This window comes from Lytechinus pictus, chromosome 1 (genome assembly GCF_037042905.1).
Source record: "Lytechinus pictus isolate F3 Inbred chromosome 1, Lp3.0, whole genome shotgun sequence".
Classification (NCBI taxonomy): domain Eukaryota; kingdom Metazoa; phylum Echinodermata; class Echinoidea; order Temnopleuroida; family Toxopneustidae; genus Lytechinus; species Lytechinus pictus.
The window spans coordinates 19,602,394-19,626,314 of NC_087245.1; the positions used below are offsets into that span (position 1 = coordinate 19,602,394).

At 33.6% G+C, this 23,921-nt stretch overlaps 1 protein-coding gene across 4 annotated transcripts in view; it reads right to left on the minus strand.

Moving 5' to 3' along the window:
* Nucleotides 1-19,312: 19,312 nt before the first annotated feature.
* The window catches only part of LOC129258955 (titin-like), a 49,143-nt gene continuing 44,534 nt past the window's right edge, over nt 19,313-23,921 (minus strand). For all 4 annotated transcript variants that reach the window (XM_064097731.1, XM_054897234.2, XM_054897218.2 and 1 more), the window contains 2 exons: nt 23,253-23,382; nt 19,313-22,885 (listed from right to left, as the gene is read on the minus strand). In XM_064097731.1, the coding sequence (XP_063953801.1) occupies nt 22,560-22,885; nt 23,253-23,382 (456 nt within the window). In that variant the 3' untranslated portion in view covers nt 19,313-22,559. The remainder of the gene's footprint in view (nt 22,886-23,252; nt 23,383-23,921) is intronic.

Below are 23,921 nucleotides of genomic sequence, written 5' to 3' on the forward strand. Positions count from 1 at the left end.
TGCTATTATTTTCATAACTATACTTGGTTGACCAAGGTTAGGACATGATTTTATCAATTTGAAAATTGCATATATAGATCTAGATAGGGAAACGAGGCCTAAATCTATATTCGTTGGTGATACTGAATTTCTGATATATTTCTTTATTTTAGAGGCACACCAGTGTGGAAAAAATTGTTGGGTGCGCATCGGTGGACTGCCCTGTTTGACTCAGGGTTAATCACTATTATCACCATTATTACTATTTTTCTATTATTTTATTACTAATATCATTATCAGCTATAGTATTAGTAGTAGCAGTAGTAGTAGTAGTAGTATCATCATTATTACCATCAACAATGTTATCATTATCACTATCACTACCAATTAGGCCCTCCATTACCATTTTCATTATTATTATCATTACCATTATATCTTATACTTCATACTTGATTATCCAAAAAAAGGTCAAGTGACCCTTGAATGAGATATAAACACATGAAGACTCCATCTTGAAAGTCTTAAGGGAATTGTCTCACTAACAATTCCCTTGTCTTTTTCATCAGTCACACACAATACCAAAATGACTTTCCAAAACCAGTCTCATTGTACTTCACAGAGAGGGTCAGGGGGTAGTGAGAGCTTAATGAAAGCAGCATTCTTGGTCATTAGTGTACTATTTTGAGATAACTGGCCGCCTCTGAAGTAGGCACTTGGGAAATGTATAAGGTATTTACAATATATTTCCATGGGTATTTCTGTATTAAAAGCCTTATTAATACATTTTGAATATAAATTCAATGTAATACCAGGACACATGTATGTGATTGCCCATGAATATTTCGCACAAATTTCATTGCATTGATTTTATGATGCACAAAAACATTGTAGCTTAATAAAAGCATATCTTTCACACAAGATCAAGTGAAATATTCTAAAAGCAATCAAAACAAATTCATTCCTAATATAATTGTAACTTTCTCCTGGACATATACCAGTATTATAAATAAACAATAGAAGTTGGGTCTGCTGGTAACACAAAATCTTATTTCCTTTCTTAAATATGTCCCGATTCATCATTAATCAATTTTGATGTATTACAAGGTTAAAACAGCAATTATTCAGATTGGATCAATTACCCCCCCTTATAGAAAATAGGTTAGACATGACTATTGAGTTATTGATTATATGTCTAGATTACCTTAAAAAAGTTCCAACAAAAGAATTTAATTGATAAATAATCAACAAGCCAAACATGTGTACATACTAGTAAGTAACGAATATTAAATTGTTAATTCTTTTTATCAAAATTTCAAGAACTGCTATAAGCACCAATGCTTTACATAATAATAACTAACGGTTATTAATGGTATACAAAATGGTGTAAGAATAATTCAATTAGTTTCAATTATCAAAATTGAAGGTTCTTCTGTTGTTCATTTTCCCAGGAATGTGGCTCACTAATGTGTAAATGTACTCCCAAATTCACTGTAGATGGAGATTTGTTAATGTAAATACATCTTTCACTAAATTACTGGAAAAATCCAGAACATAAGCATGCAGAATGATTCTTTTAAAAGATACATTACCACCAAACTTCCTCAGATACAACAATGACTTAGTTAACCATGTATGTCCTTTATGTAATATCCACATAGACATGAAAGAAAGATGGATGCCTACCGCTTCTTATGTCTGACTTAACACCAGATCCATCCCGAGGTGCCGAAGGGGCACCAAAATGTCTCCTCGAGGTGATGGTATTCCTCGCTAAGGGAACTAAGTTACTTTCCAAACGTTTCACACTACAATTGTTGCTGTTTTTTTCTTAATCCTTCAGTTGCAAAAGGGGAAAAACTTAAACATTCGTATTCGCTCCAAGCGTTACTTAGATAATGGAGTCCAGCTCCCAACTTTGTCATCCCGTGTGGCACACAGCAACAAGCAGAGATGGTCTTCAATTAAAAGAAAGACCGACTTGCAAATTGACCGTGTAGTTCGAACAGCAAAATGGAAAAGCAGACCCTCCTATCGGGGGCCCCCTTAGGTTCCAATCAGTGGTACAATACCACGGAGCATGATAAATTACTGCAGTACTCAGTCATAGTTAGGTACACAAGAGGGAGGGAGAGAGTTAAAGAGAGAGAGAGACAGAGAGAGAGAGTAACAAAGAAAGATAGGGGTATGGTATGCAAAGGATTGTGGGTAATTGGGACTGCCTCCCATATATGGCTAGCTTGGCTGTGATTGGTGGAAAGCTAGGGCTGGCAGCCATGACATCATATCCCTGTCAGTGTAAGATGCTGGCTGAGTGATGGGAGGATAGTCTTGGTGTTCCAGACTCCTATTAGCTCAGACATTCAGATTTATAGCAATTTAAAAATGAACTGTCTGAAAGATGCCTAAACAATAGGCCCAAATCTTTTATATCCATGTCACCACAATTCCCTTTAAAATTAAAGCCTACTTAATAAAAATAACTAAATTAATGCAAAAAAAATCAACAACATGAATAATACATGTCATCAATGGGGGATGGTTGTGAGAAAAAAATGTTCATCATGACTATGTCAAACAACTACGAGTTCTCCACACTGGAAAGTTGATTTATCAGAATTCATTTATAACTGGATCATATGTATGTTGTTTATGCTATTAATGGTTGCCCCTCACATATCCATATGAATGATGGTCAGACAAATTGACTCATTAGGCCAGTCTCATGTATGATGATCAAATGACTTACAGGGAATACATGAAAATCATATAAGAATTATATAATAATCATACAAGCATTACATGTAGCAGATAAGAAACATTATTACCATGTATTATAAATTACTAAGAATCAAATAATCATATAAGATTCATATTTAGAATCATTTCAACTTAAACATAAATATTTGGAATTAAGAAGTATCTCTAAGTACTAATCATATTCTGCTTTTATAAAGCACTTGATACATCAGACATTTTCAAGCGCTTTACAGTTATATTGCCATTTCAGGAAATGCTCAGCAGACAATTATTCAAGACATTAAGAAAAGAGAATATTTCTCCTTCTTTCCTTCTTTTAGTATTGGGAGCCCTTCTTAGTTTTAGTTTCCTATTTTTGTATAATATAAATCTCTGGGAGGAAAAAAAATATTCGTTTTGTTACACTGGAAGTGGGGGGAAGACAACAAAAAAGGCCCTATTGATAGCTGTTACTGAAATGACAAATCTAAACAAAGAACTGGAATGTGACTTAGCAAATGGCCTTTTAATTTATTTTTAAATGCATTTAGAGTGAATAATGAAATATGCAGATATCAACATTCTATTGCCTGAGCAACATCTTTAGAATGGTTTATAGAATGAGTTTAGTTGCAACTTAAATGAATGATATTGGGCCTGTTGCATAGAAGAAAAACACTTGAAAATTTTTGGCCAAATTATGTATTCAGTGTTAATGACATAATTTTGTTTGCCAGAGTTTTTTTTCCGAGGCAATGGTTATATGTCACAGGCCACTGAAGTACAATTGAGGGTAAACATTTTGGTACATTAAATTTCATTAATTCATTAGGTAACAAGACATTCTCAGGCTATTAATTAATCAAGGCCATGGTCGTGGATACGCTATTGTTTGACCTCAATGCCCCTTTTATCAATCTTGGGATATCTTTTTTTTCTTTTCCCCATTTGTGCTCTAATATAAAAATGTCCCATATAGAATTTTGACATTTATGGCCTGCATATATACTATAGCAAGAACGCATTTTTCAAATCATTTTTTTTTTTTCGATATCTTTCTCAGCATCTAAAACTTATATAAAATCATATTTGTATGGTAGTATGCTAGTCAATGGCATAATTAGTTACAGCACACACACAATGCCACTCCCTCAACATTTCACTACAAATTATTCATACCTCATGCAACATGCATCTGCAATGCCTGTCTGGCCCCTTCGGACATTTTTATTGCACAATCGGAATATTTCCATGTCTTAGACCTTATCTTTGTCACGGACCTGAAGTCCCAACTGACAACAAATTGCTTTCAGTAGACAGCTCTTGCCAAAATACCAAGCATTCCATCCCCACATCCCGACTCTTAACTTTCCTTTCCTATTTCTTAAAGGCAAGGTGCATTCATCAGTCATTTTTCTTGCCTAAAAGAAAAGTTTATCACTTATGTAAAAGTATATCTTTGATATTTACATGTTTGGGTTATCAGAGCTTGTGATAACAAAGATTTATCGCCTAAAAACAATAATGATCAGCAAAAAGGGCATGTATGATTGATATCCACCTCATAATTTTCAATCTATTTTGAATTCAAATGGAAAAATTTTATACCACATTCATTTTATTAACTATTCAATTCTATATACAACCTATGGGATTACACCAGGTACATCTAATGACAGTTTTCCAAAGTAAAGTTCAGATGAAAGTTGAATGTATTATAAAGCATGTTATACCTCAAAAATAAAAAATAAAAAATCATTAAGAGGAGACCCCTTCTATACATCCTCAAGCTTACTAACAAATTGTGGCTTGCTATATTGAGCTGTGATATAACACACCAGTCAGCCTAGAATATTTCAATGTTTGTGATGTTCTATTTTAGTTGCTGAGGCAGTACAGACATCGTTGCTTTCATTCGCTCTTAAATAAGCAACAGGAAGAAGATGTATAACGATCCCTGTCATCTGTTGAAAGATAATATACCAATCACAGATGTTTATCCAGAAAGGGGTAAAGCTTAAGGTAAATGTTAAAGATGATGTAAAGGTCTTGTGCATAGTGAATCCTTATGAATGCTCTCCTTTCATTTCATTATCATTTTGATATTTTGTCTGGAATCGCATTAATCAGACTTTTACCTTTCTTTCCTCATTTTCAGCTATTTAAATGGGATCCCTTCTCCCTTTATTTATTCCTCCTCGTCCTTTGATCTTTTTGTTTTATTTTATTTTTCATTGCGTTTCTTTTCCTTTTTTTTCTCTTCATTCACACTTTCCTTTCATTATGGTTATATTTTTTCAAACATAACTTTTATTCACCATCTATCTTTCTCTCTCATTCTTCTTATTCTTTATTTTCAGAAGATAACAGTGGAAACTGCTGTATTTAACATTTTCTTGGAATCAATTAATTCATTTTTATGCTGTTATTTTAACAAATTAGCCATCTATTTGTTTGCTTCTCTGGTACAAATTACAAATATTTCATTGTACAAACATGCAGCTAATGTGCTAGTATTATCATTACAACTAAAATAAAATGCTTAAATCATATTCACTTTATTCTCATTTGTATGAATCTTACACAATGACCATCATTTTTTTAGTCAAACTAATCTTATTCCGTAATGAAAGTCATGAATATTGTAAATTTATAAAGACAATAAATGTTAAAAAAATGAAACAAGAATGGTATACATCATTTTTATCAAAGTGGTCAATATCCAACTACGACAAGCAAATGCGCAGTCAATTCTAACGACACAATACATTCTGGATACAACTGGAGTAGTTCCACTATAAACAAAGGTGACTATTATAAAGGGGAAGGCTCAAGTGTCTGGCAATGGAGCCACAATGGCACTATCATGTAACTGCACCCAAGATCATACATAAATATGACACAACCAATCTGTCATCAGTAGATGAACATGTACCAGCGCATGTACCCCTAAACCTGCTGCATCTGTTGAGAACTTCTGGAAGAGTTTCGCAGTATCAGGAATCTGATATGTATACACGTTCATAAATTACAAGGGAATGACTATCTGCATGAGACTTGGGTAATCTTGTAAGACAAAGCAATGCAGTTGGGCTTAGATACGCCACCATACTGCCTGGAAAATGACATGACTAAGTTCATGGTAATCACTGCAACAACATAATGGAAATAATATTTTTCAACATGGAACACAGGGTGTATATTTCTTTACCTGGAAGTGCAGTGTACTATACTTAAAGTTTGTGTTAAATTGAATCAAATGTGGATTGAATACCAAAATTATCCAGTTATGTTTTCCTTCCAATTCACATTATCTGTAAATCTGATCTGTAACCAAACTATACTAAGTCATAACATACTTTTAATAACTTACTCCATGTATTTTGTTACCATCCTTTCATGGAACATTAATCAGGTCAAACGTTTCTAATGATGCTCTCCCAAATTTTTCTCTGCACATATCTTCCTAATAATCAATCAGTTTGTTTATTATTCAAGCATTATCGACGAAATTGACCAATAAACTTTGTACCTCATTAAGGTTGACTTTACAGAATTATGAAGTTCACTATTTTACTTGACTCTTTGATAATCAAATCTATTTAATAATAATAATGAAAACAATGATAATAATAACTGAAAACAATGACAGGTACATGAATTATTATAATACTAACAGTTATAATAAATATGATTATCATGTATAGAATGATAATGAGTGTTATCTCTTTCAAGCATACCAAATCAAAAAGATGTATAAAACATCACTCACATAATTATACAAAATGAATAAACAGAAACACAAAAAAAATCATAAAATAATAAAAATAACTCACCTCTCAGAGTAATCTTCCTCACTGTTAAAACCAAGACCTGTAATGTGAATATAAAAAGACAATTATTGATAAAATTGTTTTCCTTCATAAATCCGAAGTCATATGCTGAACCATACACTTTATTTCTTACATCAGATCAACATGTCTTATACTAGTACTACATTGAAATACATATCAGTTTTTCAAGGATAGATCACATTGGTTTAAAGTTAGAATTGATATAAGAAAGTGATTGTGAAGGAGGTCAAAGCTGTACATCTCTGATACTGAGAAAAGGAACATTTCAAATATAAGGCATGGTGGTATCAAGGATTTTTACATTAATTTTGTTGCAGGGTTGGAGGCACTGCAAATTACTCCTCTTCTTGATCTACTGTGGACGGTGAATATCATCCATGTTCATCCTAATCAAACCTAAATGTATTTCGTACTGTTGTCTCATGATAACATTTCACACTATTTAATGAGCATGTTCATCTGCAAATCAAAGATTAGGTAGATGTTTCGTTTTGTTTTGCTTTTAATAAAACCATAGGTAATCTAATGGACACTGCATACAGTTTATCTAGAGGACTAATTAAAAGTCTCTGCGAGAGAATTGAAAGAAAAGGTCACACATAGCTTTGCTATGGCTCTGCAGCATAGCTGGCCATGCATGGATGCCAAAATCTTCGCGAGTGGAATAGGGTTGTAACTCCATGCTTCATGACAATCATTGCCATAAATTTTTATAATTAAAATGGCCCTTCTTGATTAACAACAATAAACAAATTTGAGTATTTTTTCTTATCAATACATTTGCACTTTAATACTAACTATCAAATGAGAGACTGATATGCCTTCAATAAGTGAATTAATTGGACAGGATAGACAAAAAAATACAAAAATACAAAACAAAAATAATCTGGATCCTCATATGGAATGCAGAAACACATGTACATTATGTTGTTAAATTTCTCTGAATTTTGAGAAGTTTTTTTTTTTAATATGTCACTATCCTCTCACATTTCATTAAATCATTCAAAGAAATGAAAGGGTCATGGAAATACTTGAAAACCTATTTCTGATGGAATCATTAACCAGTGTTTTATGCCATCTACACCTTATCATATTAAAGGTCAAGTCCACTCCAGAAAATGTTGTTTTGAATAAATAGAGAAAAATCAAAATAGCAGAACACTGAAAATTTCATCAAAATCGGAAGTAAAATAAGAAAGTTATGACATTTTAAAGTTTCACTTATTTTTTAACAAAACAGTGATGTGCACAACTCAGCGACATGTGAATAAGACAGAGGATCATGTCCCTCACTCACTATTTTTGTTTTTTATTGTTTGAATTATACATATTTGTCAATAAGGACCAACTTGACTGAACCATATAGTATTAAACAATGCCAATTCCACATGTACAGGAAAAATTAATTGTTATTTCACTTGGCAATGAGGAAATTCGAATATTTCAAATTTTACATATAATAAAATACAAAGAAAATAGTGAGTGGATGACATCATCAGTCTCCTCATTTGCATACCGACCAAGATGTGCATATAACTGTTTTGTGAAATTAAGCAAAACTTTATATCAGAACTTTCTTATTTTACAGCCGATTTTGATGAAATTATAAATGTTGTGCTTGTTGGATTTTTCTCTTTTTATTCAAATCAACTTTGGTAGGGGTGGACTTGTGCTTTAAATCTACTAATGCATTTCCTAAATTTTACAAAAGTATTCCAATTGGAGTCACTGCCTTTTTGCCGCAGCTGCTTCTCCAGCCCAAGATGAATACCATGCCCAGGGCTTGCTTGCACAGTATGCTGACATTTGAATGTCATAAAATGTATGTGACTGGTGCTCGCTTTTCTGGGGTATCATAGCCAAGGTTCACTTTACACCTTTTAGCTGAGATGGTATCACCAGACAAAACAACCATTAACACCTATGTGATGAAACAGATCACCTGTCCCGAGGATAGACACGAGCCACCACCAGTTGAAAGGTGGGTAAATTTTACGCTGGGAACTTTTTAATGCCTGTACCACTCTCTGTCATGTAACAAGATGAGAGTAAACTTAAAAGATACTTGGGGGGGGGGATTGGTTTTCAACACATGCAATAACACAAGTTTGAAATGAAGTAAACTTGATCATTGATGTGATCCTAATAGCTTCATAACGGCTTAGAAGTTTTCAACCTCTCCACAAAATGAGACAAGGGTTTGCTGATCAATTTTGAATAAGTTAAATCCATTTTAAATTAAAGGTAAAAGACACTACCAGTAGTTGCAGCAAACAATTATTTCATGAGAAAGTCTTTTTAAATCAAGGTTAATTGTCAAAATATTATCATACATCTAGATCTAGTACATTAATGTAAATTTATCTTTGTAAAATCATGAAATCTTAGCTCAAAATCGATAATTCTGATGAACACTAACACAGAAAAGAATATGTTGGACAGTGTATTATTATTGCTTCGAAAAAATACCATTTGATGGAATTCCATGCTTATGTTGCTCATTTCTCAGCAATTACGCATTTTCTCCCAGAGCTATTTGTTTACACATACAATCACTTTGTTGGTAATTTCATTGGATTCTCTTTTTTGAGATCGTTACCACAACATGGTATTTATCTTTAACCCACTCTCAGTCTCTCACAAAAGTAGACTGCAGTTTACCTTTCCAAAAGTTTGGGTACAAAATCAACAAGAAAGTTGAAAGTCAGGAAAAGTCATATGGGAGCTATTGTTAATAAGTTTACTAGTATTCTATTTCTTTAAGGACCCATTCCAAGACAATGCTGAGTGTCTCCCTTTTTCACTTTACTACTCTTGTCTAAAAAAACACCTCAAGTGGATCCATTTGAAAATGTTTCTGATTTGAAATATTGGGTGATAACAATCTTAAAGGTATATGTTAAGGGGCAATAAAGTCTGCATACATTCCAAAGTTTTGATGCTGGTAGCTTCTTTAGTTGTCCATCATATGAAAAACAATAGGTTGGTTTAAATTTAGATTTTAAGGTCTATAATATACAAATTCTCAAATCTAATTGTAAGTTTATCCAAAGAAAACAAATTTATATAGGAAAGTACCATGAAAGTTAATCTCCCATCCCCCTTTAAGAAAAAACATTTACAAAGGGAATGACTTTGCCCTGCATGTATTTCCGTCATGTGTTCGGGTATCAGGCGTAAAGCACATTATCGACTTAGCTCTCTGTGGGTTGACTAAGGTGATGCTGTCAGCTTCCATTACTGCTAACAAATCTCAGTTTGATGTGATGTTACAATATGTCATAAACAACAAACCATAGCGTAGGAGGACGGCATGAAATTGAAAAGGCTGATAAAAGGAATATTTTTAATGAAAATTATAATTTGATGTGCTATATCTTGGACCAATACTGAAATTTTGCCCCCCCCCCCACTCTCTTTCCCCTCCCTCTTTCTTTGTCTCTGTCTCTCTTTGTCTACCCCTTCCCCATGCTCCCACTCTCACCAAAGGGCTATGGGTAGATGATCATTATCATAATTATTATAATCATGATCATATTACTACAATCATTATTACTATTACTGTTATCATTACTATCATTTATATCATGATCACTATTCTTATCATTTGATGCTCTTTAAAATAGTAATCAATATTGCTCTCATGTGGTTCTTATCATTTGTATTACTTTATCTTTTTAACATTATCATTAGTAGCATTATTATTATTACTATCATTATCATTACTACTGTGTATTACTGCTCATATCCATGTAAATAACTGATAATAAAAATATACACCTTGGTTTATCACTTCACTCGTTATCCCCCTTCTTATCTCTCTCTTTATTCAACTACTCCCCTATACTTTTCCCAACCAGCTCGCTGCACTGCAGTACATTACACAGCCAAGGTACTGGTATGCCAACAATTTGAGTCAATTACCGAAGCCCAAAGGCTGGGCCCCTCAGGACATGTGTAAAGGTAGGAGGCATGTAGGCATAGTGATTATGGACCTATACTGGGAACTGGTGTAATCCTGTATTTTGGGCTGAAGTAAAGTACTTGATGACCGTGTGATATAAAAGAAGGATTGTGTCATAACGAATGACTTACAGACCTTTGCAGTCACAATGGAATGAGATATATATCATCAATACCGCAATATATGACACAGATCAGGCCTTAACATTCCAAAGATATGGTCATTATCATTGGCAGACATAGGGTTAATATCAATGACAAATTCTTGAATCGCAGTCAGTGTTGATTTCAAATCTTTGAAATTGTGAAAAAGTTAAAGGTAACTATCTTTACAGCATGGCAACTACAATTTAAAATCTTAAAATTCATTTCATGCAGATAATATCAGTATATACAAAAATGCTGTGAGAAATAGTTTTGAATGTTTTCACTATGTAGATAAACAATTTTTTTAACAAACTTATCAAATAATTTTTGAAATAGGGGTAATAATTCAACAAAGATTTGAAGGCAGCACAAGGAATGCTAGGCTAATTTTTCTGAATCCTAATTATATTTTAATGACATAAAATATCTACGAATACTGGCACTAGTTTCACATCTTCATAAGATGTTTCATACATCTAAGGGCCCTGTGACAAGAAAGATACGATCAAACATAAATATTGACTGCATCACTTTGTGTAACAGGTCCAAGACTTAAAATGAAATAAGGTTGGACTTATGATACAGGCTACATTTCAAATAATTTCCATTATAGCTGATAAGTATGCAGTGGTGCTTAAAAGTTAATAAACCCCACCGGAAAATGCACTCCTTCATGCTGAGTGTTGGATGTAGACAACAACACTACAATGTCCAGCGAGCCCAGAGAAACAAACTATATTGAATGTAATATTTTATCACCTGACTTTACAATTACATATCTAAAAAATTACTGAACCTGAAGTCCTGGACACTTTAAAAAAATTGTCATTTCCTGGTTGGGTTTTAAAATACTTTTGAGCACCACTATACATGTATATATTAACTAAGTAATGTGTAAAGAAAAATCTCTCCACTGTCTTTTACTCTCATGTTACGGTACTCCTCTGCACTAATCTCTCTCTCTCTCTCTATTTTACTCTTCATTTCTTCTTTTTTTAGCCCTCTCCCTCTCACTTTCTTTTCTCTCTTTCTAGCTTTCTCTTTTTTCACGTGTATATCTTTCTTTCTTTCTTTATTTCCTTCCTTCCTTCCTTTTTACCATTCCTTGTTAAATGTCTACTTGCCCATTTTCTCACATTATGTTTCCAATCATCTTATCATCACTTAGATATCAACCCTAAAGTCACATTTCCCTTATCTATTTATCTTGAAATTAAACCCTTACTTCTTACTTCATTTTCTCATTTACCACTTTTAACAACATGAAGGCAATGTGTTAGTTACACACAAAACAAATTACCAGGGAAAAATAAGGTTGAGCTACTAGCATGCACAAAATGTTTAGACTTAACTTCTTCCTAATGGAGGTTTACAATAAAAACCCAAGAAAAAAAATTGAAAGAATTGTGAGTAACCAATTCTCTTTCCTGCATGAGCATGCATAAGCCAAACATTCTATGTGAAAATGTTTCATTCCAATTTTCTTCTTCTGGCTTATCTCAGGAAATCTGGCTTGTTGCGAGATCCCTTCTGTAATAGCTATTTTATTCTCTCGAGGATGATCCACCAATCCTAGATTGCCCAAGAGGTAAATCATGCTATCACAATCCTCTCCAAACCTCAGTTACACCAACATACTTAGCCAACACCATAATCAACGGAAGTTGCAAGCTACAATCAAACCTCTCATCCGGAAACATTGGGACCAGCACCAATCCGGATAAGAGATTTATCCGGATCTGGGAGACCCAATATTAAATACATGCATCTGCCTCCCTAATGGTAGCTACACGTAATCTAATGTAGTAGGTGTCCACAGACAGTATTCACTGCAGCGTCAGTGCAAATTATAGGCGTTTGTTATGGAAATGAAATCGATTAATTACCAAAACTCTTGGATATTTTACCTGCTGAAATGATTGAGGTATACATCGAGCATACCTCAAAATAAAAGAGAGAATGTGATAAAATGGTTGCGCTGCACCCTGATTTACTGGAAAATTATCCTGTCTAAGTTCTTTTGGTGATTCCGGTAAGATATTTTCATAAAAAATAATGTGGTTGTAGGTAGACTATATTGGAAAAAAACATGTAATCAAAGTGAGTTTGCTTAGGAATTTTGAGTTTAGATTGAAATCTCATTTCCCCACGTACTAGATTGAAAAAAAAAAATTTGGCAAGTGTGCATCTGGATAATAGAGAGATCTGGATAAGGGGAGGCCGGATAAAAGAGGTCAGATTGTACTATTATATATGCTATGGTTCAAAGCTCTTGTAAAACTTCAGTACTAAAATCATAGTAGTTAATCAACTGAGAGTAAATATTTCACAAGTACAGTTGTTATTGAAATCATAAAAACAAGACTTAGAGCTTCATTTTAGGTAGAATAGCAAATGATTCAAATCATATGCCGCTTTGAAAAAATTGATCTTTGTACTTCTTATGGGTCCATTATCAAGTGGACAATGTTCACAATTACATTAATTTCGATAGAACCATGATTAATGTCGATTTCATATGTCTCACTGAGACTGTCAGGTTTAGTTGAAAGGTGCCAAATTAGACAAATCATGTCTTCAAATCACCGGAATAAGCATGAAATTAGTTAGTTGCTACTGACAAAAGATTGCAACCATTTATATTTTACCCTTGAGTGTGCTCATTCTGTTTGACACACACGAATCCGTAAACCATAAGCTGAATTGAAGTCATGTTGTAGACCCAGGGCTATAAGATGCCAACAATCTAAGAGATGTTAATGATGTTAATCAATCACATTTCTTTGAAAGATGGTGTCCATAACTGAAATGAGACATTTTTGTTGGATTGGGGATTGGTTTGGTTTGGTCTGTGTGACTTGGGGGTTATCAAGGAATAGTAAGGATTCCTTCACACTGTGTGACTCATAAATTCTTGAAGAGGACATTGCTAACCTCTGCATTCCATCTCAATGCTGGCGGATAGCCATTTTGAACATAACTCCTAGTCAAGGCACCCAGGCATTAAAGGACACATTTGCAAGAGACATTCGACTGCACAAAAAAAAAATTACCTATTAAAGTTACCTTTAAGAGGTATATAACACAAAAAGTATAGCAGGGAGATGGGATCTCACTGAGTATAGCGTAATATCATTATCAATCTATAGGGCCTAACGTCAAGTTCTATTCTGAATACCGTGCAAGTTTTGTTCGATATGAATGGCAAGAATAGATTCAATTTGAAAAAGCAATTATTGTACTGCCATTAATGAAAAATATAAGAAAATATTGATTTAATTGAATTGAATATAAAAAATAAAAGTTTACCTACACTATTGAAAAAAATATTTTTTTCTCTATTCACTTAAATGGTACATCTATCTTTAAAGGCCTCTGAAATCTACACTGTCTCCCAATGCCATTCTTATCATGTTCTGAGTGCAAGTGTACATCAATTGATCATTTTGACATAAACCCATTGAATAGGTTAAATCATCAACCAAATCCAAAGAGGCTAAGACTACTAACAATCAGTCACGTCCAATTTATATAATTGTTTGTATAATCTTTAAGGATATCTAGAGTAATCTAATGTTGGATTTGTTTAAACAGAACATAGTCGCATTAATGTTGTAACGTGTTTTTGACTCCCAATTACTATCTTGACATATCTCTCAACACATTAATCTGAGGAAGGCAAATTGCTTCTAAATGGAGTTCTCATCCATCATGTCATGATAGCCAGTCCAATTATTTACATATATCTAATGCATCAAAATCAAGTCATGGTGTGTCATTCCTAATATAAATATTCAACTATTTCATTTTCTTTCTTACTATCCCAGAAAAAAAAATCACATTTGAGTTCAGATATTTATATTGCCTCAATTTCTTCCATAAAAAAATCACTCTTTTCCCTATTGGAGTTGTTTCTCAAAATCTTTTTGCATTCTACAATCAATGACCCTTTGAAACCATTTCAAACACTGACTGGCTTGGTGGCCTTATATGGTAGTTTGCATAACTTTCATTGTACTTACTGACTATATGTGAGCAATTGTGAAATTTGAGATCACTTCTACTTTTTATATGATCATTTAACTACTATTTATTTTCATTTTCATTATCATTTTCAAAAAGGTCGATTCTCAATCTTGCACACAATAAAACCATATAATTTTAATACAGGGGGGCTATAATGGGTTTTAATAATTATTATAATTATTCTAAGGTTATATTAAATATAATGCATATCAATAATTGTTAATTAATTAAACTACATTCAAATTGTAATTTAACTAAAGTTAGAAATAGTCAGATCGATCCTTCATCTGATATACATCACATCCTGCATGACGTAAATCTCATAGGGGGAAGGCTAAACTGGTACTACAACCACAAGCTGTCAGTCAGATAATGGGGAAAAGAGCTACACCGGTATTGTGACCGCAAGCGATACGTCAGGGGTAAACTTGTTCTATTCTAGCACCATCTAACGGGTCTCAAGGCTGACACACCTCATTAGAAGGACCTCTAAAGAATTCTTCGTGGGTCAATCGATGACATGTTTAGATCCAGCGGATGACAGATATTGCAGAACTGAATGCTGCATTACACGGTGCTGAGACTGCACTGTGATGTTGATTTTAAGGTGGGGATGGGATGGGTTGGTATATTCCACAATATGTGTGTGGGATGGAGCATGTGAGAGAATTTAACTGTGGGTGTGTTTGTGCGGGTGGATGTGTGTGTGTGATGCAAATCAAGAAAGGAGTAGTGGAAAAATGTTAATGTTTGTTAAGTAGTTGGAGCATATGTAGGGTAAGATCATGTGTGTAGAGGAAGTGGATCAGTATATTTGTATTGGTTGATATCTAATCTGGAGTGTATGGGTCAAAAAAGATTTCTCTAAGCTCTTATGCTCATATTAACTATCAATACATTGATAAATCACATACACAATGTGCACAGATAACAATGATTAAGAGCCTACACAAAAAACGTAAAGTAAAATAACAAGCAATTCCTTGTAGGTGCTGTAGGCTTAGGAACTTCTTTTGGTCATTCTTAACATAATAGTGTCAGTCAATTGGTTGGATATACAATTATCTACTAATACGCCACAAAATGGATAACTAGTTTTTCTTCATTAATTCATAGTATTTTTATAATCCTGGGAACTAAACATAACTTTTCAATATTGGTAGAAAAAAATTGAAACTTTGAATAAAAACTTCGTATATGTAGGAATAGAGAAGTTCTGAGAACACACGTTGAATAATACTGTACCAGATCTTTCGTATAACTATGGTGCGATTACATCTTTGCATCTGTGAAGTTGATTCAACATTCTTTGGAAGTCATCATGCAAGATTGAATAGTGATTGGTAATTACAAATGATATGTTAAGACAACCTGCACTGTAATAAGACTGTGATTAATCACTTGGACATGGCTTGTTCAAGGGCAGGCATCACTGTTCAGATCTTACTACCAGGAGAGCATCTCATGGTGTGGTTTGTCATTGATTTTTCACTGGCAACCTTGCTCTCAGCCAATCAAATGGAAGTATTTCAATATTTTATAACAGCTATCAGTTCAAACGAAGAGAAATCATTTTGTGCAAGGCACCCTGGGAAACATGCTACATTTTCAAAGTCAAGTGACATTGGTCCTCATCCTATATCCTTGTGGTTTCCATTGCTTCAAGAAATCAAGATACAATACCTGAGGCTATTAGCAAATTTAGAAAACAGTCTTGTATCATTAGAAACATATGTAGGTATATCTGGGTTAATGGTGTCCATTCAAAGGGATCATTTAGTTTTAAATATATATCAGAGTAATGTTTTACATCATGCAGCGATTATCTTCTCGAAGATACTTAAACCGTAACAAATAGATTCCAGGCGGATGAGAATGGAAAGGATTATCATGAAAAGGTCACCACTAAATCATTATCATCCCACACTTGCCCTAACTTCCAGGTGTGAATTTAGATGTCTAACGTTCAATAAATATATCAAGGGACCAAAATATATTTCCTATGTTTAGCAGTTCTTTATGATTCCCCCTGCAATGATATGCTTAACAACAATTTAGACAAAATCAAACTTTTCTATAGTTTTAATGAATATTGCAATAAACAACTAATGCCTTAAAACAACAACTGTAGTGACAAGTGGATATTGATGGATCAATTAAATGCTTGATTGCTTAATGGATTAATGAATCATGGACTGGATACAATACTTTCCTATAGATGATCTGGCTTTGAAGTTCCCAAAGAGCGTAGGGATTAAGAAATGAAAGTAAGAACATTGATACCTGATATATTCGTAATTAGGGCTTGCCTTAATCACTCGAGTGAAGAATGAGGAGGTCAAAGACAACAGAGATATGGGAAATTGATTACCACCATTCAATTCGTAGCATGATAGAGTGATATCATCACCCTCAAAGACAACCAAAATACCTTAGCGAATAAAATGCGAGACATTATTGCTTCATAAATCTACCATCATTTACGCAACGGATGAGCAGTAGGAGTGATGGTCATGACTGGACATAATGACCCAACGTGTGCTGTATAAGATCATTCTTTTCCTCATCATCTTCATTGGCAATGACACAAAGAGAATGGCATTTCGGACATCAGCCACCATACGAGTCTAGGGACCAGGCAATTCGTAGAAGGGTCCTAAAGTAGACTGCCCTTCCCTTGAGGCCATTTAATGCCTGAGATAATTTTTCATATTGAGGGGCCAAGACCTGATGACCACTCGTATTGATGCTGACAGGTCTAAGTGACTATCAAACGACCTTGACTGATATGAGCTACAAGCTGATGCCCGAGGAGATTCCACATCAACAGAATTTCCCAAAATAGAGGGGGGGGGGGCAGCCTTGATTTCAGTATGACTATTTATAGAAATATTTCATAATGAATACAATATTTCATAACATTAAGAAAACATAATTCAGTCTCTACCATTAAAGCCATTACAGCATACATTGCAACTTTGTTCTTAATCTTCCTCTTCAATTTGGAAATTGAGAAGGACCTAAGATCTCGTGTGACTTTCAGAAAGGTGGCAGTTCCAGCTTCTGGAGTGCCCATATTACATAAAATGTCACAGAAAAAGGACTTAGGGTGTTTGGTGCAAATTGCAAAAGGCAAGTGAAGATATGCAGTTAAGCAATTCTACTACAAGAACAGCAACAATTACAATTTGTTGTATAAGATCAGATAAAATTTGCTCTTTTACTCCAAGACGATACAACCCTTCAGGTAAAATAAATGTCATACAACTGAGTAGAAACCTCTTCCAAGTGATGGCATGCAAGCATAACCCTGTTGCAAAATGACAAATTGAATTATCAGTACTATAAGTTTACATTCATGAGAAATTTGATCATTTGTTTTAAAAAAACTAGTCTTTTAAAGATATCTTTATTACACATTTTCTCACGTAGAATTACCTACTATAATATCTCAGCTTTGCTCAAGCACATGTACCTAAACTACTGGGTAAAGGATGTGATGCTTGCATGCATTATTGGACTACATCTACAAATGCATTTAAACAATTGTATTAAGCTTTTCAATGATAGGTCTAAAATCTGATCCATATCAAAGTTACCTCAACCAGGGAATTATTTCAATTCTAAAATTTCATTAGCAGTTTTGGCATTAAGGAAAAATATTTCAATATTATTTAATTCATTCTTAAAAGAAAATCTGCTACACTAATTATGTTTTGTGTAACAATAACTCTTAAATTGCAAAGCATTTTGCAATGGATATCAGGAAACTATTCCTAGACACACAGGTGAAATTGACTGTAACAACCAAATGAACAAGAGATTACTCATCTAGAGAATAGCAATAGAATCAGATTTCTATTATTCTTCTTCCTGAATTTGATGTCATCATTATGTATATGTAAATGCATTTTTGGGGGGACATACATATGAAGAAAAGGACGGATGTCTAACTGAGCGATACGCAATCTTTCTACAGGGAGAAGGATGAAGGATTTAAGGGTATTTTTCAGCGATGCTATGGGTAAGAAAATTTTTGGATTTTCATTTCATCTTTGGGATTCAAAAGCGATCAATTCAAATGTCTTTTCACTCAACTGTTTACTTTCTTCTACCTGCAATAACTACATGTGGCGTAATAGAAATTGTTGTGGACACAACTTTGATACACCTTTCACTAAGTGCTGGAACCTTATTTTTCCTTTTACACTAAAATGCACGTTGTGAAGCTTTCTTGTGTTTCAAAGCAAGTGCTGTTGATTAATTTTTGTGAGCAAACAATCTTCACACAACAAAAAATTAAATTACATCATGCATTAATGGCATGCACTTTTTAAGTTGCACTAATCAAACATTACCTACACAAAATGGCACAAAAACTCTGTTCTATCTTAAACAGAGTACTGTTATGGTAACAAGACAAACAAGAACTTAATAATGATAACCAGCACTTTACTTTGTAAATTTTATAGGTCTCAATTTTTGTATAATTTTTCTTGCACGATACATCAAATCCACATTTAGCATGCAGGTAGAGAGAAAACAACAAAATGACATAAATGAATTGAGAATCATTGAATACCAAAGAAAGGCCAAAAACAGAGTAATTCCTGTCACAAAACATATGATTTATTGTTCTATATAAACAAAAAGAAACAATCCAGATGATCAAATAGAAGCACAAAATAAATGAAAATGTTTACATTTCTGAATTTGTGCAACAATTTATGAGGATCAGAAATATTACATAAAATACAGCAGATTACAGTATTTTACATTTTGGGGGTTACAAAATCTGTTTCAAAATAACAGATATCATGAAAACATGGTTTCTCTAATATTGATCCTTATAATTATACCAAAAAACATTTCATTATCTTCAAGTACTTAGGAGTGTTTGAAACGTCTTTACCTTTACTATTCTGATAAGTGTAAAGTAAACACAGTGAAATTTAAAAAAAAAGGTTTCTAAAAAAAATGTGAAGAATCTATGAAATGTACAGTGGTTTTAAATGGGAAGCTATGTATTTTTGAAACATACACAAAGGGAAGTGCAAATGTGAAACCTAAATGTGCAACAACTTACAAAATGAAGAAAGGCTGTACATTTTTATTTCTAATTTTTTGTATTTTTCATTTATTTTTCATATTTTTATCTATTTTTTAAATTTCTTCTTTTCAAGCTAGCCCTCACAAATGTACTATACAGATTTATATCTAATGGATTTGAAGTATGACTTTATCTAAATATATGATGGGATAGTGAACAGGGAAAGGGGAAGGGGATGCTTGCCTGAGGGCAGAATATCTTTTCAAGGGTTTGGGCAAGGAAGAACATTGCATTTATGATATATATCCATATATGTGGGATTGGGCAAGCTATTGGGGAAAATGAGTTTGTATACATTTATATATAGTTTGCCAAACAGGAACATGCAATATATAGACATTAATAAAATGTCATCATTAAACAAATTAATATCAATATTGAACACCTTTGAAAAAAAAAGATAAATGATGCATGTACCATGAGTCAAATATAGAAAAGGGTGCATACAGGTCTACAAAAAATCCATTAATTATCAAAACAGATTTAATATTAGATTTCTAATCAGAACATTAGGGATCTAGATTCATCAGTTATGAACAGATTATTAGTTTATTGACTTTTTAAATTCTGTGTTTGTGATAATTCATAACTAAAATAAGCAACATTTAGTCCATCTGTCTAACTTCCTGAGTGAAAAATGACTTAAAATCTAGTTTACGAAAGCACAGTCCTTCCCTCATAAACTCACTGATATCATGAGAAAATTTGTAGCATGACCTATAAAGTATTATACATGTACATCTATTTCGCATACTAACGCAATATGGCATGCATGAAAAGTGAAAGAGGACATTGGTTCTTGGGTGACTCCCCTACACCTCTACCCCCCCCCCCCCCTTCCCTCCAAATAATTCCCACAGGTAATTCCCGGTGTGATTCCCCCAAAGACTGTTTCCTTGAAGGTAACTCTCCCCCACCCTACCCGAAGAACACTTCCAAAACCATATGCATGTAGCTCATAATGTACATAGCCTAACAATTCACACATAGGAAACTACAGCTACTGAATTTGCAATCACAATAAGAAATATATATATATATATACTCCGTATATTTTCTTTTTTAAATAGTGATACAAATTTTGAAAGCTGTTTCATTCTTCTCTATTGCACAAAGCACTGAAAATGGCTGCACAATACGGATCATCTCTTTGAATATATATTTATATATGTACATTTTGGTAACTGATAAATGTACTGAGTACTTGATACTTAAAAGTTTCTGATGAAAATATGTTACAAGTATTCAACTTTGAAGGGTATACTTAAATAATAATGTGTAATATAACCTTGAGCATCCTAGTCCAAAATACATGCTCCAACATGTATTGCAAAATACAGCTACCAAAAGAAGTTTGTAAGATAAGGCACTTATACCATCCTTATATCAATACAATTTAATGGCAAGATATATAGATATCTATATTTTTCTTTAAGAATAATTAAAAATACTGACATATTCATTGTTTTAATAAGATCAAGAAACAACACTTGACTAGAAAAACTGTTTTCCACAAACAAAGCCTTATGAATTTACATACAATTATACAAATAGTTCTCATTTACAAAAGATGACGGACAAACAGGACATGTTGTGTATCCAAGCACAGATACCTCCACCGGACATGATCAGTAAGCACTTCTTATCTAACTTCTTTAATGCAAAAAAAAAATTTGATCTCATTTGCAATGCAGTCTTGTAGTGTGTATAAACTTGCGATCAATTGCAAGTCTATTTTCGTTCCCAAAATTAAGCATATACCATGCAATTAATTGTAAATTTGCGATTGACTGCTAATCTGCTCCATGAAACAAGGAGTGTAATCTGCTTTGCTATAGCCAGAAGTGGCAATCAATTGTAAAATTGCAACAGAATATTTGCGATTGATTGCAAATATTTTTTTGCAACACCCACTTAGAATACAAACTTGACCATTGTGCACCTACACACCTGAAAATTATGAAAATCTGTCCAATAATTCTCAAGTTATCATCCTTAAGCCAATAATTGTAATAGACGATGCTATTAAGTGCATAATAACTGCTGTAGTTCTTTATGCAGATAGATAGACAGGTGCATTGATCGATGCCCCCTCTAAAATTTGTCTGAGATTAGTACTACAAAATGATTCCCCCTCCTATACTATTTAGAAATTCATAAAAACCACATACTTAATTATAAGAATAGCAATGATTAGATACACCTCCACCAACTAAAATGCATGATAAAGCAAAACATAATTCTGTAAAGCTATTTTCAAGTTACACACGACTGAACACATGTCTGGAATATTTTTTGTTTTTAACAAAGTGGGATTAAATTCCTCTCATGCTCATAAAATTTTCCAAATTATACACTGTGAATTCAAATGTCTGTTGAGTCATGTGCAACTTATGAACAACTTCATGAAAACTCCCCTGACATGCCTCATCTTCCTCTTTCTTTGTGTCTTGCATTGCGCCAATGTCTATTTTGAGATTTTCATTCAAAATTTGTATTTTTTGTATGGGAATAAACCAAATGACGAATACTTCCAGAGCAAAGAACTACATGTATATCATGATGTTCACAGCCATTAACCCCCAACATAAATAGAGAGCAGTAAGAAAACACAATATTCTAGTCACATGAAAACTTTTGTTTGCAAGGCACAATTCATGTCGACATACAGCACAGGAGGTAAATAACATTCATTTCGAGGTCAGATCTGGTAAGACAATCATCCCCTTTACAACTTAAAGTGGCTACCGACTTTTCCACTTTGGTGACAACTCACCTTTGATACGCAACGTGGCGACGCAGATAGCTTCCCCGTAATCGTTCTTGGCGCGGCACTCGAAAACACCGGCATCTTCATCAAATACCTCCAAGATTTCCAGTTTATGGAACTGACCATCTTCGGAGATTTGAAAGACGCCCTGTTCAACTTTGACCCCATCCTTGAACCAGGAGACGGAGGGCTTTGGGTCGCCCGTGATGCGGCACTCAAAGGTCAGAGATTCACCTTCGTAGCAACGGCGGTTGCCAAATGTCTGAGCAAAGTGAGGTGCAGCTGTTGGAGTTTTGGGCACTGGAAGTAAGTAATATAAGATAAAAATCAATGACGATGATCTACTCCAGAGGGATTGTCAAACACAAAATTTTACCAATATATTGATACTTTCATTTTTGAAGAACGAATATTCTCTACTTTTTTTCTTGCAGTAGTATCAGAGTCTTCTTTCAAGATGATAATTTCATCAGATATTTCATATTGTCAATATTACTGGTATTACTATTATTATGATCATTATTATTAACTAACCACTCTATTGCATATCATTGTGTTCTATTCACCAAGTAACATTAATGAATTAATGACATTTATTTGTTTCAAACTATAATGCCTATGTCATTGAAGCTGCAAATAGACAGGGTTATTAGGGGAAGATAATTACCATCGACAACAAGAGTTGCAGCAGATACATCTCTTCCATTGTCGTTTGTTGCTACTACACTGTAGGTACCCGCATCCTGCGGCCCAACCTTCGGGATGGTTAGCATGTTGTGTTCCCCAGTTTGGCTGATCTGCAATTTGAAATGACAGAACAATTGTGTTATATAAGAATTGGACTATCCACGATAATTGAAAGCCAAATGACAGATCTAATTTTTTTCAGATTTAACACTATTTCAAAAGAATGCATGGCTTTTGGACATTCCGTGCACTAAGCCCTTGACTACAGAATTACTAAATTCTAAAATAGGAATAGGATTTGTACAGATACCAACAATTTAGAATGTATGTGTAACAGAGTAAATACAAAATTTAATTCATTGTTACCTAATTGTCTTCATTGACTACAGTAATTCAGTTAACTTTATTTGACCCTGGCAGTCCAGTGGGTGCTCAATCTATACTCTGTTATGTTTATTATGTGTTGTACTTCACTGTATCAATTTCTATACTTTTCACTGCCGAAATAAATAATAATAATAATAATAATAATTGATGACATGTATAATGTTTTGTAGAATTGAAATGAAATAAACTTGAACTTGAAATTGAATTTGAACCTAGCTAAAACACTTTTAAAGGGTCAAATAATGAACAAAAATCATTACCG